Genomic DNA, 12,245 nt, shown 5'->3' on the forward strand with positions numbered 1-12,245 from the left:
GTGTCCCTGAGCGAGACCTTCGACCCGGGGTCTGTTCGTGTGATTAGTGATTGGAAGAACTCAATGTTTTGCTGATTATGTGTAGGGGGAGGCATGGGGTCAGGGGGCCGGGAGGATATGTGCCTCTTCACCACACAGGTCATGTTAAATACAGTTTTTTTGGGGGGGGTTTTGGTGCGTCAGACACACATTCATCCACTGCAAGTGTCGTACAGGACGGGACCAGAGGGGCGATCTTGAGCTGTCAGAAAGGAGCAGCAGCCTGCCGGCGGTAGATAACAGCACTCTTGGTTTTTTGATAGTCTCACCTGACCTGTCTCACCCATTACGGCCTATTTTTAAACCCTGCCGGGCTGCCGCGCCCGCCAGCTACACTCCCGTGACTTCCTGCATTAGGCCGAGGTTGCGGCAAGTCCCCCTCGTTTCCCCTCTCGGTGTGAACCAACACAATGGCCCAGCCGGGCCACGCTGGGGTTGCGCCGCCTTCGTGCCCTGTCAACGTTGGGGGAATTTAATCCAGTGACATGGAAGTGACTGAGGTCAGCGGTTCCGCAATTGTCCCTTATCACTTGGCATCAGGTCCTGCGATCACTGAGGCTGCAAAAACCTTGAAGGCAACAGATTGCAATCAGTGTAAATGATTTAATCAATTCATTTATTTCCGGACGATTCCAAATATAGACATTTGGTGCGTAGTTCTCAAAATGATGGCTTGTGAAGGAAAAAGTCCATTTTAACTTGGCACTGGAGCACTTCTCTTAATAATATGCAAAGACATAGCAGTACGTTATGAGCTGTTTTATTACTTTTATTATGTATATAATGAATGTATTTATGTTACTGGTTGTCCACAAATGTAAAGGGGTTGAAATAAAAAAATGCACATATTTTGACACCCATGAGCTTCAGATCCAGTGACACTGGGAGTTGTCACAAGTTGGTTTGTCTTCGTAATCTTGCTGGGTTGAAATGATGTGCCAGTGAAAGTATTTGCTGGTCAGATCTGGTATTGCTCTGTTTATAACAGAGCGGACCACCGCCTGGCGTTTATGTACCACTGTGCGCCTGAGCACGCCTTCCGCTAACAACCAGCAAAACGCCATGCGGGTTACTTCATGCAAAAAGCCTACTTCACAAACACACACACACACTCACACACACACACGCGCTGCCATCAGACTGTCATCCAGACAAACAGACACGCTGCCATCCAGGCACACAGTACCGAACAGCAGGCGCATGTTTTAGAGCAGCGTTTCTCGGACCAGTCATATGCGGTTTTGGGGCTGCAGGGCCCTGCATAATTGACCCCCCAGCCAAGCAAACCAAAGTCTAGTCTCCCAGAGGGATTATTCGGCAGTAATGTTTTTAAATCAGTGGAGTAATGTGATGTGCTCGGCCGATGACAAAAAATGCTTTTGGGAGAAAAACCATCGCTGGAAATCAAGCTGAGTTTAATGTATAAAATGTCGTTATTTTGAGGACATGGACGATGCCTTTCTGCCTCTGGCTCATCCTGTAAGTCATCGTCATTTAATGGATGTTAATAAAGACCCCAGACTTGCTTGCTCTGAATACACCATGATCTGATGACAGGTCTTGTAACACACACGTGTGTGTGTGAACGGTTCTAGAAAGCGTGAAGTGAAGGGGGTGACGAGCAGCACGCAATGACATGAGCGCTGAGGTCAGACCCGATCAGCCTGATTTCGGCAGGAACTCGGACATGGCCCGGCATCGGTCTGTGTCCCATAGTTCCCAAAAGCTCTCATAGAAGACGTAGTTCCAACATGGTGCACTCTCCTCCCGGAATCCATCATGGGACCAGAGCAGAGGACAGAGGAGGAGACACAATCCCATGTCAATCCCATGTCTTTGTGGAAACACAAAGAAACAGGGCCAATGCACACGCAAAAGGAACACGCCCACACACACTTTCTTATAATTGTAATAATAATAATCACATTTTGCTTCTCGTAGTTAAATATTACCTTTAATAAGTGCCTGCGTGATCCTTGATAACAGCTGAGTGTTGACATAAAAGCGGAGTGGTGTGCGCCCCCATTCTGCTGCCCCCCGCCCCCAGAAGAGCGATGCTGTGCTCTGTAGGTTTGTTTTAGCGGGGAGAGCACGTAAAAGCAGCAGACGTGCCAGATCTGGAGCCGTGCCGTTAAAGCGGCCGAGCTGACGTATTGATTTGCATGCTTGCTCTGTTAATAATCCCGCCTCCAAGACAGTTCGCTCTTTCGCTTTTATCAGTAGGCCTTGCAAGCCCGAATTTCACTTTTCATTTGCCGAGACGGATTCTTCCACAACCCCAAAGCAGATTAGGAAAAAGCTCAGAAATCAGAAATGGCCGTCTGTGGCCTTTAGAGATCTGTTGGTGTGGAGCAGTTTGCAGGCACTAATGGTTGGAGATAAATAGGGCGGCATTTTCCTCAATTCTGCCTGGAGGCTCCTTCTGTTTCGCAGAGTGTAATATGCTTCGACTCCTTGGCAATTTTGCCCGTCTATTCAGCGCGCTCTAATGTATTTGCAGACGTTTCACTGACTGATGTTCCAGGGCTGCAGCTCCAGTTCCGCCATATCCGCCGCTGTACAGAAAATCAACACCGGCTAACGAACCCAACGTAGCACATTAGGGGCGTGCAGGGGAGTGTGTGTGTGTGTGTGTGTGTGGTGTTTGTCTGTATGAGCAGGAAAGGGAGATCGGCATCAAGGAAATGTGTTCTTTTCATATCTCATGTCATGCAGAGGTGACCACCCTTCAGCATGAATGGTTGCACTTGAAACAATGGTCAAAGGGCCCTTTTCATCACGGACAGCGTTACCGCGCGCATGGAGGTGGACTGTTTGTTCAGAAACTATGAAGATCCTCCCATGCCCTCTGCGGCGTTTACATACTTTGGTTTGGGATTTTTATTGTGCTGCCGTCTTGCCACTTAAGAAAGGGCGTATTTTAACAGCACAAATAAAACTTCGCCGCATGTCCCTGGTCATCTGCTCTGGAGTCTGTTCCTGTTTGTCTAGTAAACAGCACTTTCCTGTCCCGTCTGATCAGCCATGCCTCCTGAGCTCATTCGTATTCCGGAAACTCACATACAACATGTCTGCCGTACATCACAGCCAAACGAATGTCGAGATGAAGAAGAGTAAAGGCCTTTTTTCACACTCTGCAATTAAACACATTTTTATGGGATGTCTTAATCTTTGAACAAGACATTTTCTCCTACAAGAGCGAGGAAAAAAACATTCCTTGTTGTCCTGGATGGACACTGTATTTACCATGGTGCAGAGCTGCGCCATGTTCTCTCTCATTTGACCTCTCATGAGGTCAGGTGAGAGGTCAGAGCCTGGAAATCATTCACGTTTCTACATGTTTACATCCACCCATTCTCTACACATCCACGTCAGGATCAAATAGAGGCTGCAGGCTGTTTGGGTTCCATGTAGGAAAACCCCTGGACTGGACATCCAGTTAATCAATGAGTCAACGGTTTTGCCAGTCATGTCTTTATGAAATGAATTACTCCTTATAAGTATTCTGACTCTTAACTTTGATTAAAAACAAAAAAACGTATGCAATCATTGCACATTACAGACTGACTCGAACCCGAACCGCCAGACCAAAAAAAGGAGTACTGCCTGAGGAGCGGTGAACAGTTCCAAAGAAATATCAGGAAGCAGGATCCAGTCCCATCAGCACCGATGTCACCGCTTTCGCAGTAGAGGGCCGGGTCAGTGGGAAGACATGCGCCCTCAGCCCCCAGAGGAACGGGATTCTGCCGAATTTCCCATGTTCCCATCCCCTGAGTAAACAAGCCCTGAAACGTCCCCGACACGGAACCTGCAGGGCTGTTCCACAGAGGGGCGAGAGGGACACAGACAAAGACAAGCATGTGAAAGGAAACGAAAGCACGATATTCCAAAGAGTTTCTTTCTGAGCACCAGGACAGTGAGTGGAGTCGTGCTGCGCGGCGCTCACCTGATCTTACCAAGGCTCCCTTAATCCATTTTCAATTGGTGCCTCTTTTCTCAGATTACCCCTTTAATGCTGAGCAAATTGCCTAATGGCCACAAAACCTAATACTCAACTAAAACGTCATTCTTAAGGGAATTAGGCAAAATCGTCTGACTGAAATGAATGAAATAAACACAAGTTATTCTGAGAAATCATTGAAGAAAAAAAAGAGTTTGAAAGGCATGGTGCTACTAGTACTTGATCCGACCGCAGTTTTAGATTCAAGGAAATATTCGTTCTGCTGTGAACGCAACGGGGGCGAAAAGTGTGGAGGGGAGACAGTAAACAGCAATGGTGCATCTCATAAAAATAAGTAATCATTTACATTCACGGCATCTATCAGTAGTTACAGGGACAGTCCCCCTGGAGACGCTCGGGGTTAAGTGTCCTGCTCACTAGGCTACTAATCACCAAAAATCACCAACATTATAAACTGTTACGTTTAAACTTCACGGAGACATGATTTTTGAGAATTATTTATCAAACCACAGTTTTATGTTCTAACATCTGTGCACGATCCATTCTCATGCCCCTGTTAACTCATTACTCAAATACCATTACCAAGCCCCATGAATGTGATGCTTCAGAAATCTGGGTTTTAAACCACACTGGTTGGCTGGATTACATAATCATTTCACTGCATGTCCGATCTTGGAGAATTTTGTTTCCCACAGAACTGGACCAGAAATGAACTCAGGAAAATAAACGCTGAAGGGTAAGAGAATACAACATCTATACAGCCTGCTCCGCAGAGAAATATGATAAATCAGCAGTAGGCAAAGTCTAAGCCTTCAGAGTCGAACGTCCTGAACAACCACAAATATCAAATGATTTATGGTATATATCTGCTTTCTTGGGATTATTCTAGGAAATTCTGATACTATTAGATTACTGATGCCACAAAATGTGAATTGCCCTTTTAGCACCTGATTTCACTCACAAATTACAGAAACATTATTTATCTAAACCACAAATAGGATTTATGGACTTTTTACATTCTGGATTATGGACCCCAATTCTCAATTTGTCCCCTGTGATTACAACATTTTACCATATCATTAGTACAAAAAAAATCTATACCAGTAAATATCTGTACCGATCATACGCTGCAGTACACGCTGATAATAGGAGGTACTGTCCTTGGCCCACAGAGGAAAACTGCGCAACTGCGCCACCACGTGTACAATTTTTGTAAGAACGCACGGAATGTAGAAAGGTTTTCCTTGGTTTTCCCTTTTCCTTTCTTCTCGCTGTTGTAAAAAATATATAAATATCCCAATGGATTTGTATAAAATAAAAAAGCGAGTATGCCTGGCGTGTTTATAACAACGTTAGACCACCCCGCCCTTCAAATTTACCGTTATATTATACTTCCGGGTCAAGGGGCGCCATGTGACCACGTGTGTTTTCGCGCGGCTTCTTCCGCCTGCTTCAGAGTGCACGTTGGCTGGAAGGTCTACATGTCATTTTCTTTCTCAGTTGTCCTGTAATGTCGGCCGATTCCGAGTCGGAAGGTGACAGCTCGTCACCGGTGACGGTTCTGACAGAGAAGCGTCCCAGAAGACGTAAGTTGACACGCTGTTGGCGATCAAAGCAGCGCGTCGTTTTGTCCAACTGAGCAGAAACTTCGTGATATTTTAACATGTACCACGTGCAGGTTCAAACCTGGTCTAAATCTATGTCCGGATCTAGATTCTTCCTTCTTACAAATGAGTGTGTTTTAATCTGGAAATTTCTTCTCGTCGTGCTTGCAGCTTCGAAGTACGAGTGTCCAGCTGATTTTGTCTCCATGTGTTATAAGCCCTGCTCCAAAACCCTGCCAGATATTTCCTGTGGCAATGACAAAGAGTTGTGGCTCATCAAAGCTCCTGCTAGTTTCAATCCACGCAGGTAAAACACCAAAACTTTGGCTCCGATTGTACGTGCAATAAAGAAAGAGCATAATGAATAATAGAAAAATCAACTGTTTAAATTAGTAAAATAAGTTAATCAGCTGTCCCAATTTAGAATTTATTTTGAGTTTATTTCATCATTTCTTTAACGCTGGGAGAGATCAGTGGTGTTGACATGTGTCTCCTTTTTCAGCCTCTCTGGCAAGAAGGTGCCATTGTCCGGGCTCAGGATGATCCAGGCTTGTGGAGAGGGTGAATCACAGCAAACCTACAGAATTCTGGCCGGCTCTAATGGTTCCAACAACCTCCATCTTCTCACCACTAATCCAGGTCAGCCAGGAGCTTGTCTATGTGCCACTGGTTTCTGTGGAATCCTCAACATCTGTGAGAACTACGGCGGATGTAGCTCCAACCAGGAGCTGGTAGCCGTCCCTGCTGCACCGCCCCCCCATGTCCCTGAGGGGCTCAGACAGCGGTTTCAGCCCTTTGGCGGTGCCACACCTGCTTCTGCTGCTTTCTCATCTATGGTTGAACCTTCTGGTGTGGTGAAGTCAGACCCTGAGAGTGGTGAAGAGAGCAGAAAACAGACAAGAAAAAGGAAGATTAAGAGTGAAGACGTGCATTATGACCAGTCACAGCTCACTGTATCAGATGGAGATGTGACAGAAGGGAAGAAACAGACAAAGAAGAAGAAGAAGAAGAAAGACAAGGACAGAGATGTGGAAGAAAGTGAAGAATTGGTTCCAGTTGTTATGAATATAAAACAGGAGTCTGCTGATGCAGATTATGCGCTCACAGACCCTCCTGTAAAGAAAAAGAAGAAGAAGAAAAGCAAAACTGACTAGCATTTGTATACTTGCACATCCTTTAATGTCTCCTTTGTCAATTTAATATTTTAAAATATTACTACACATGTTCTGGGTTGTATGTGTGAATTATTTTTGGTCAATTAAGTTAACAATAGAGCCAAGTTGGTATTGATACAATTTTGTTTAGTTTAAAAGGCTTCAAATGTAATAATTGCTAGTCATAGTTTTTTTCATTATTAGGACATGCTTTATGAAAACTGCTTTGCATCAAGTGGTGCAGCCAATTACACAATTTGAGAAAGTAGATACTTATAGAGCATATCCTTGATTCTTTTCCTTTGTTTGTAAATTTGTTATGCCAAAAAAATTACAGCATTTACCAGACGCCCTTATCCAGAGCGACTTACAATCAGTAGTTACAGGGACAGTCCCCCTGGAGACACTCAGGGTTAAGTGTCTTGCTCAGGGACACAATGGTAGTAAGTGGGATTTGAACCTGGGTCTTCTGGTTCATAAGTGAGTGTCGTACCCACTAGGCTACTACCACCCAAACTGAAACTAAACTGTATGACTACCAGCTAGAATCAAGTAATTGTCTGAATAATTGACAGATTTAGAGATTTACAGCATAGATGCCCTGCATAAAGCACCACTGCATTTGACCGCATGTTTTATTATTTACCTATAATTTAATCAACTTTTGCAGCATAGATTTTTTTTCTTATTGATGCTCAAATGCAACAGCCGGCAGGTACTTTGCTAAAGACGTCACTAAATGAATATCCAGCTCCATAGAGCTGTACCTTAAAAGCAGTACCTGCCTGCCGCCGCTAGGTGGCGCCGCCGCGCAGAAAAGAGCCGGCGGCCGCGCCACCTCTCCTGCACTGCACTGGGGTATGGTCATGTTTTCTAATGAGCGCCGACACCTCTCTCCGGCCCTACCTCCCCCTTCTACTCGGAGGCTGTAATCACTGCCTGCGTGTGACGCATTTCGCTTTTGTCATTAATTTTTTTTTTTTTTTTGCCACGCCTTTTGATTCACGACTATACTTTGAAGTTAACTGTAATGGGCTGATTAAGTGAACAAAGCTGCCAATGTGGTAGAGGTCACTTTTTAATGCTGCTGTCTGCTGCATATATTTTGCCTGCCGTGATTATCAGGCCTTTGCATTAGATCCCTTTAGTTCTCCGTCTAATTAAATAGTGTTGGAGCATTAGGCACGTATCTATCTTTCAGCGGAGAAGGAGAATTCTCCTGCGTTCCCGCTGAGTTGTGTAATCCCGCTCCTGGTGTGAGGGGCCTGCCCCAGGTATATCGTGGGCTGTCCCGACGTAGGAGAGTTGCATTTACGCGCCACGCATGTGCTGCGTTGTGACCCTCGGGATGTTTGGAGAGAAGTTAGCGGCGTGGCGTGGTGCTCGTATCAACCACCGTGACCACCTACGCGGCTCGGGAGATGCCAGCCAGAGGGATAAGCCGCTTCACCAGGGAGATGCTTCCTTCGCCGACAACCATTATAAGGCCGGGGTTGCAAATCGCATTATGGAAAGCCAAGCGACACCCTTCGTAGCCCCACCTCCTCCTAATTCCATGGTACGCAGGATCGTCAGATCACAGAGAGCGTCCGATGAATAATTCGGGAAGGGAGATGGGCGCTGCGAGTTGCCTGAACAGTAAGCGCTGTCTGGTGAAGCAAATAAATAATTGAATGTAGTCTGAAGTTTGGATGCAACGTGTCCGGACTGCAGAGCACCGCTCTGCTGATACAACTGATGCGAGATGAGGTGGAGGAGGGTGGAATGATTTTTTTATTTTTTTTTTAGCCCCCTCCCCTCCCTCTGTCTTATTTTCTCCCCGTTCTCCTGCTCGTTCGATCACACGTCTTCACTTTCTCCCCCACCTTCTCCGCGGCCTCGCTACATTTCCCTGATTTTCGTTCTTTTTTCGCCTCTCTTCCCATCGACCGCTCTGTCTGTCTGTCTGCCGCTCGCTCTCTGCAGTAGTTCCTGCCCTCCTTTTCAACCAGCGTTCTCCAGCCGGCCTGCGGCAACCAGGGAGGGAGGAGAGATGTGGGGGGTGTTTCCATGGCAACATGGAGCTGCCAAGGACCGTGGAGACGCACCGTGCAGAAATGGGGTTCAGTGCACAAAGACCAGTGTGTGTGTGTGTGTGTGTGAGAGAGGGAAGGATGGGTTCATTCCTCCTCTGCTGGTTATTGTCTCCTCACACCTGGCCTGCCACTGGGGTCACTCTGGGCTTTTTAGAGTGGTGGCATTTCTACACAAGTCCTACCAGCAACTTGACTGCATACTAATGTTCCAGCATGACGCATGCAGCCCACCCGCACCGACGTGTGTCACTAAGCTCATGCAGATGCTTCTGCAGCACCGAATACACGGCAAATCAGAAAAAAACCCCACACGCTTTAATCAGGAACATCTCCCAAAAGCAACGTGCATGGGAATATCTGTGTGGGAATGTGCTTCAGAATCAGAAAAACTGGATTAATCCCCAAGGAAATTGCCTGTGACTCAACGAGGACAGGATTTTCTTGCCGTTATTGCTCGGGTACGAGGGGGGGGATCTGTTGCTATGTATTTGCAGACCCTGTCAAGTTCCACATATGTTATGAAAGCAGCCTCTTTTCAGCCTGTTGCCATGGCAACCACAATGCCACCCCCCCACCCCCTTATTGTGGAGCGGCTCTCTGTGCTGGATTGGACGCTTTCTCTCTGGAGATGAGAGCGGCAGGTTAAGCGAGTCGCTGGGTCCTCTGCTTGGTGCAGGATGAAGGTGCTCCAGGTGACCTTGACAGAGCCAGGAGACAAGGGTGGGGGTGAACTTGCACAAAATGCCATGCAATCAGTAACGTTACATCTTATACTGTAGTTGGGCTTGAGACACGGCCGTTGGTCAGGATGGTTGGTTTGCTCTGTACATTTTGGCTGCCATGATCATTTGTGTAAAGCACGGTGAGTGAAGTTGTTTATAATTCACCACATTTGCAATATATCTGCTTGTTTAAATTAGACTTCCTTTTATTTGACCCTAACTGTGACACAATAATGTTTGTAGATGTGAGGTTCAGAAAATGGTGGCCCTCGCTGCTGACGTGGTCTCTTTGGCTGAGGCTCATCAAGCTCAGCGTGTGTCTCCCTGGCCCAGAACAAGGTCCAGAATCCCACGGACCTGCACCCCATTTTGTAAAGGGCCAGGGTTCACTAGGCCGGACGTAGACTACGTAACCCATCAAGGTGGGTCGGCGCAGCGCCCACCGAGCCTGCCGCGCGCCCATCTGCTGCCTGGCAGCCTGGTGCCCACCACGCTCTCTCGCTCGGTGCCCAGATCACAGTGTTGATGTCTTCACCGCGTCCTCTGCTGGGCACTTTAGTGTTTTTCTCTCCGGGTGAAGGAGATAAATGGTGGAATGAAAGCAGAAAATGGGTCACCGAGCTTTTTTTATACCTACTGAGGGTGGCTGTATGATTTCACCTTCAAACAGCAGCCAGCCATTCTCTCCTCTCTGTTTTACGGGTGAAGAAAGAGAAGGGACCGGGAAGAATCGGTTACTTCTGTCTACATTATTTATCCGTTTTCCACACACCGCAACGATCCATGCGGTTTGCATTATATTATGTGGAAGAAGAAGTCGCCCCGTTTAATCTGAAATACAGAGAGGAACAGAACAGAACGCTCCTGCTGTTGATCTATGCATCATGTTGCTTTTTTTATATCATACAAGGAAGCCCACATTAATTACAATAACTGGTCTCTATTCGAAAAACCTCATCTTGCCTTTTCAGACAGATGAATGTCATCCAAGAACTTCATGATGCCTTTCATGTCCTAGGAACATCTGAGTACATGTGCTTTTTTCTGAATAAACATGTTTAGTGAAAAAGTGTTTAGTAGCATTAAACTAAACCAAACGTTAAAAACAATCACTTTCAATGAGAAGATCTTTAAGGGGGCCAATTACAATCAGCTCTGTGACAGCATGGGACCCCAAAAGCAAGAACGATTGATCGGGATCATGGTTTAGGGGGAAATGGAAGGCCACAATAACAGTTGCTGTTAAAACCAGGTCTGGAAAGCCAAGTTAATGCAGGAGCAGCGTATGTAGAGGATTGTATGAAATCACCACTTGCTGCAGCTGGTGTATCTGTACATAATTTTACAATTCAGTGCAGTTTGCACAAAGAACATCTGTATGAAGAAAGAAGCCCTTTCACACAGAGTCACTTTTCATCCGCAAAAACTCGTTTAGACAAGCCAGATTCATTTTGGATCAAAGTGCTTTAGACTGATGGGACAAAACTGAGTTTTCTTGCATTCCAAGAAAAACACCTGCTACCTACTGTCACGGACGTTGTATAGAACTTGTTATTGTCACCTCTTGACTTCTCTTGTCTTCTCACCATGCATATCAAATGGTCTGGTTGTCCACAAGTTTTTTTTATGCTGGATGCCCTTCCTGACGCAACCCTCTGGGACTGGCACCAATAAACACATGGTCACATGCATCCCCAGTGGCTGGGTTCGATTTTATATGGAGGAATGGTCAAAAATACCTCCATACAGAATGAGGCTCAGTAGTGTGTGGCCTCTACGTGCTTGTATGACCTCCATGAAATGCCTGGGCATGTTCCTGATGAGGTTGCGGATGGTTTCCTGATGGATCTCCTCCCAGACCTGGACTAAAGGAGCCGCTAACTCCTGGTGTGAGGCAACGTGTTGTTTGTGGATGGAGCGAGACATGATGTCCCAGATGTGGTCAATTGGATTCAGGAATGGAAATCGGGTGGACCAGTCCATAGCATCAATGCCTTCATCTTGCAGGAACTGCTGACACAGTCCAGCCACATGAGGTCTAACATTGTCTTGCATTAGGAGAAACCCAGGACCAACCACACGTTCTCTAATCTGTGAAGGGCACAGGGCGCCATCACGGTGTTTTCTGGCAAATGGTGTTGGAACGTTGGGCTCTCATACCGGCCTCCAACAAGTCTCCTGATGTACTGGCCTGTCTCCTGGTAGCACCTCCATGCTCTGGACACTACACTGACAGACACAGCAAACCTTCTTGCCACAGCTCCCAATAACAATTCATGCTACCACTTAAAGCACTGCCAGCATTCAAAAGTGACCAAAACGTCAGCCAGAAAGCATAGGATCCGAGAAGTGGCCTGTGGTCACCACCAGCAGAACCACGCCTTTATTGGGAATAAACTCCAGTTTGGGCTTTTAAACTTTTTCATATGACTGTAAATGGTGCCGTGATTTCACTGCCTGGCCTAATTAAGAAAGTGCCCGAAGAATGTCCTCCAGAAGTCTGGAGAATAACTAATAATTGATATGAAACAGCAGTGAGCCCCTTGGCTTGTTCTGTTGGCCATGCTGGTATGTGGATGGGTGAGATTAGAGCTGGTGTGTAGCAACCACTGTTATCTCTCGAGTACGTGTGTGTGTTTCAGTACCATAGTTACCATTCCCCCTGAAACTGTTGTAGCTAAGGCATTTGG

The 12,245-nt window shown here is 46.4% G+C and overlaps 1 protein-coding gene across 1 annotated transcript; it reads left to right on the forward strand.

Annotated features, from left to right (window-relative positions):
* The first annotated feature begins 5,409 nt into the window (after positions 1-5,409).
* polr1g (RNA polymerase I subunit G) lies at positions 5,410-7,043 on the forward strand. Its single transcript, XM_028962621.1, has 3 exons — positions 5,410-5,586; positions 5,776-5,911; positions 6,107-7,043. Exons 1-3 carry the CDS (start codon positions 5,511-5,513, stop codon positions 6,756-6,758), a joined length of 864 nt encoding a protein of 287 aa, XP_028818454.1. The 5' UTR covers positions 5,410-5,510; the 3' UTR covers positions 6,759-7,043.
* Positions 7,044-12,245: the final 5,202 nt, after the last annotated feature.

Source organism: Denticeps clupeoides, chromosome 19, assembly GCF_900700375.1.
Source record: "Denticeps clupeoides chromosome 19, fDenClu1.1, whole genome shotgun sequence".
Taxonomy (NCBI): domain Eukaryota; kingdom Metazoa; phylum Chordata; class Actinopteri; order Clupeiformes; family Denticipitidae; genus Denticeps; species Denticeps clupeoides.

Coding starts and splice junctions, on each gene's coding strand:
- polr1g (XM_028962621.1), top strand. CDS start 5,511: ATGTCGGCCGATTCCGAGTCGGAAGGTGACAGCTCGTCACCGGTGACG. Junction 5,587..5,775: donor AGAGAAGCGTCCCAGAAGAC/GTAAGTTGACAC, acceptor TCGTGCTTGCAG/CTTCGAAGTACGAGTGTCCA. Junction 5,912..6,106: donor GCTAGTTTCAATCCACGCAG/GTAAAACACCAA, acceptor CTCCTTTTTCAG/CCTCTCTGGCAAGAAGGTGC.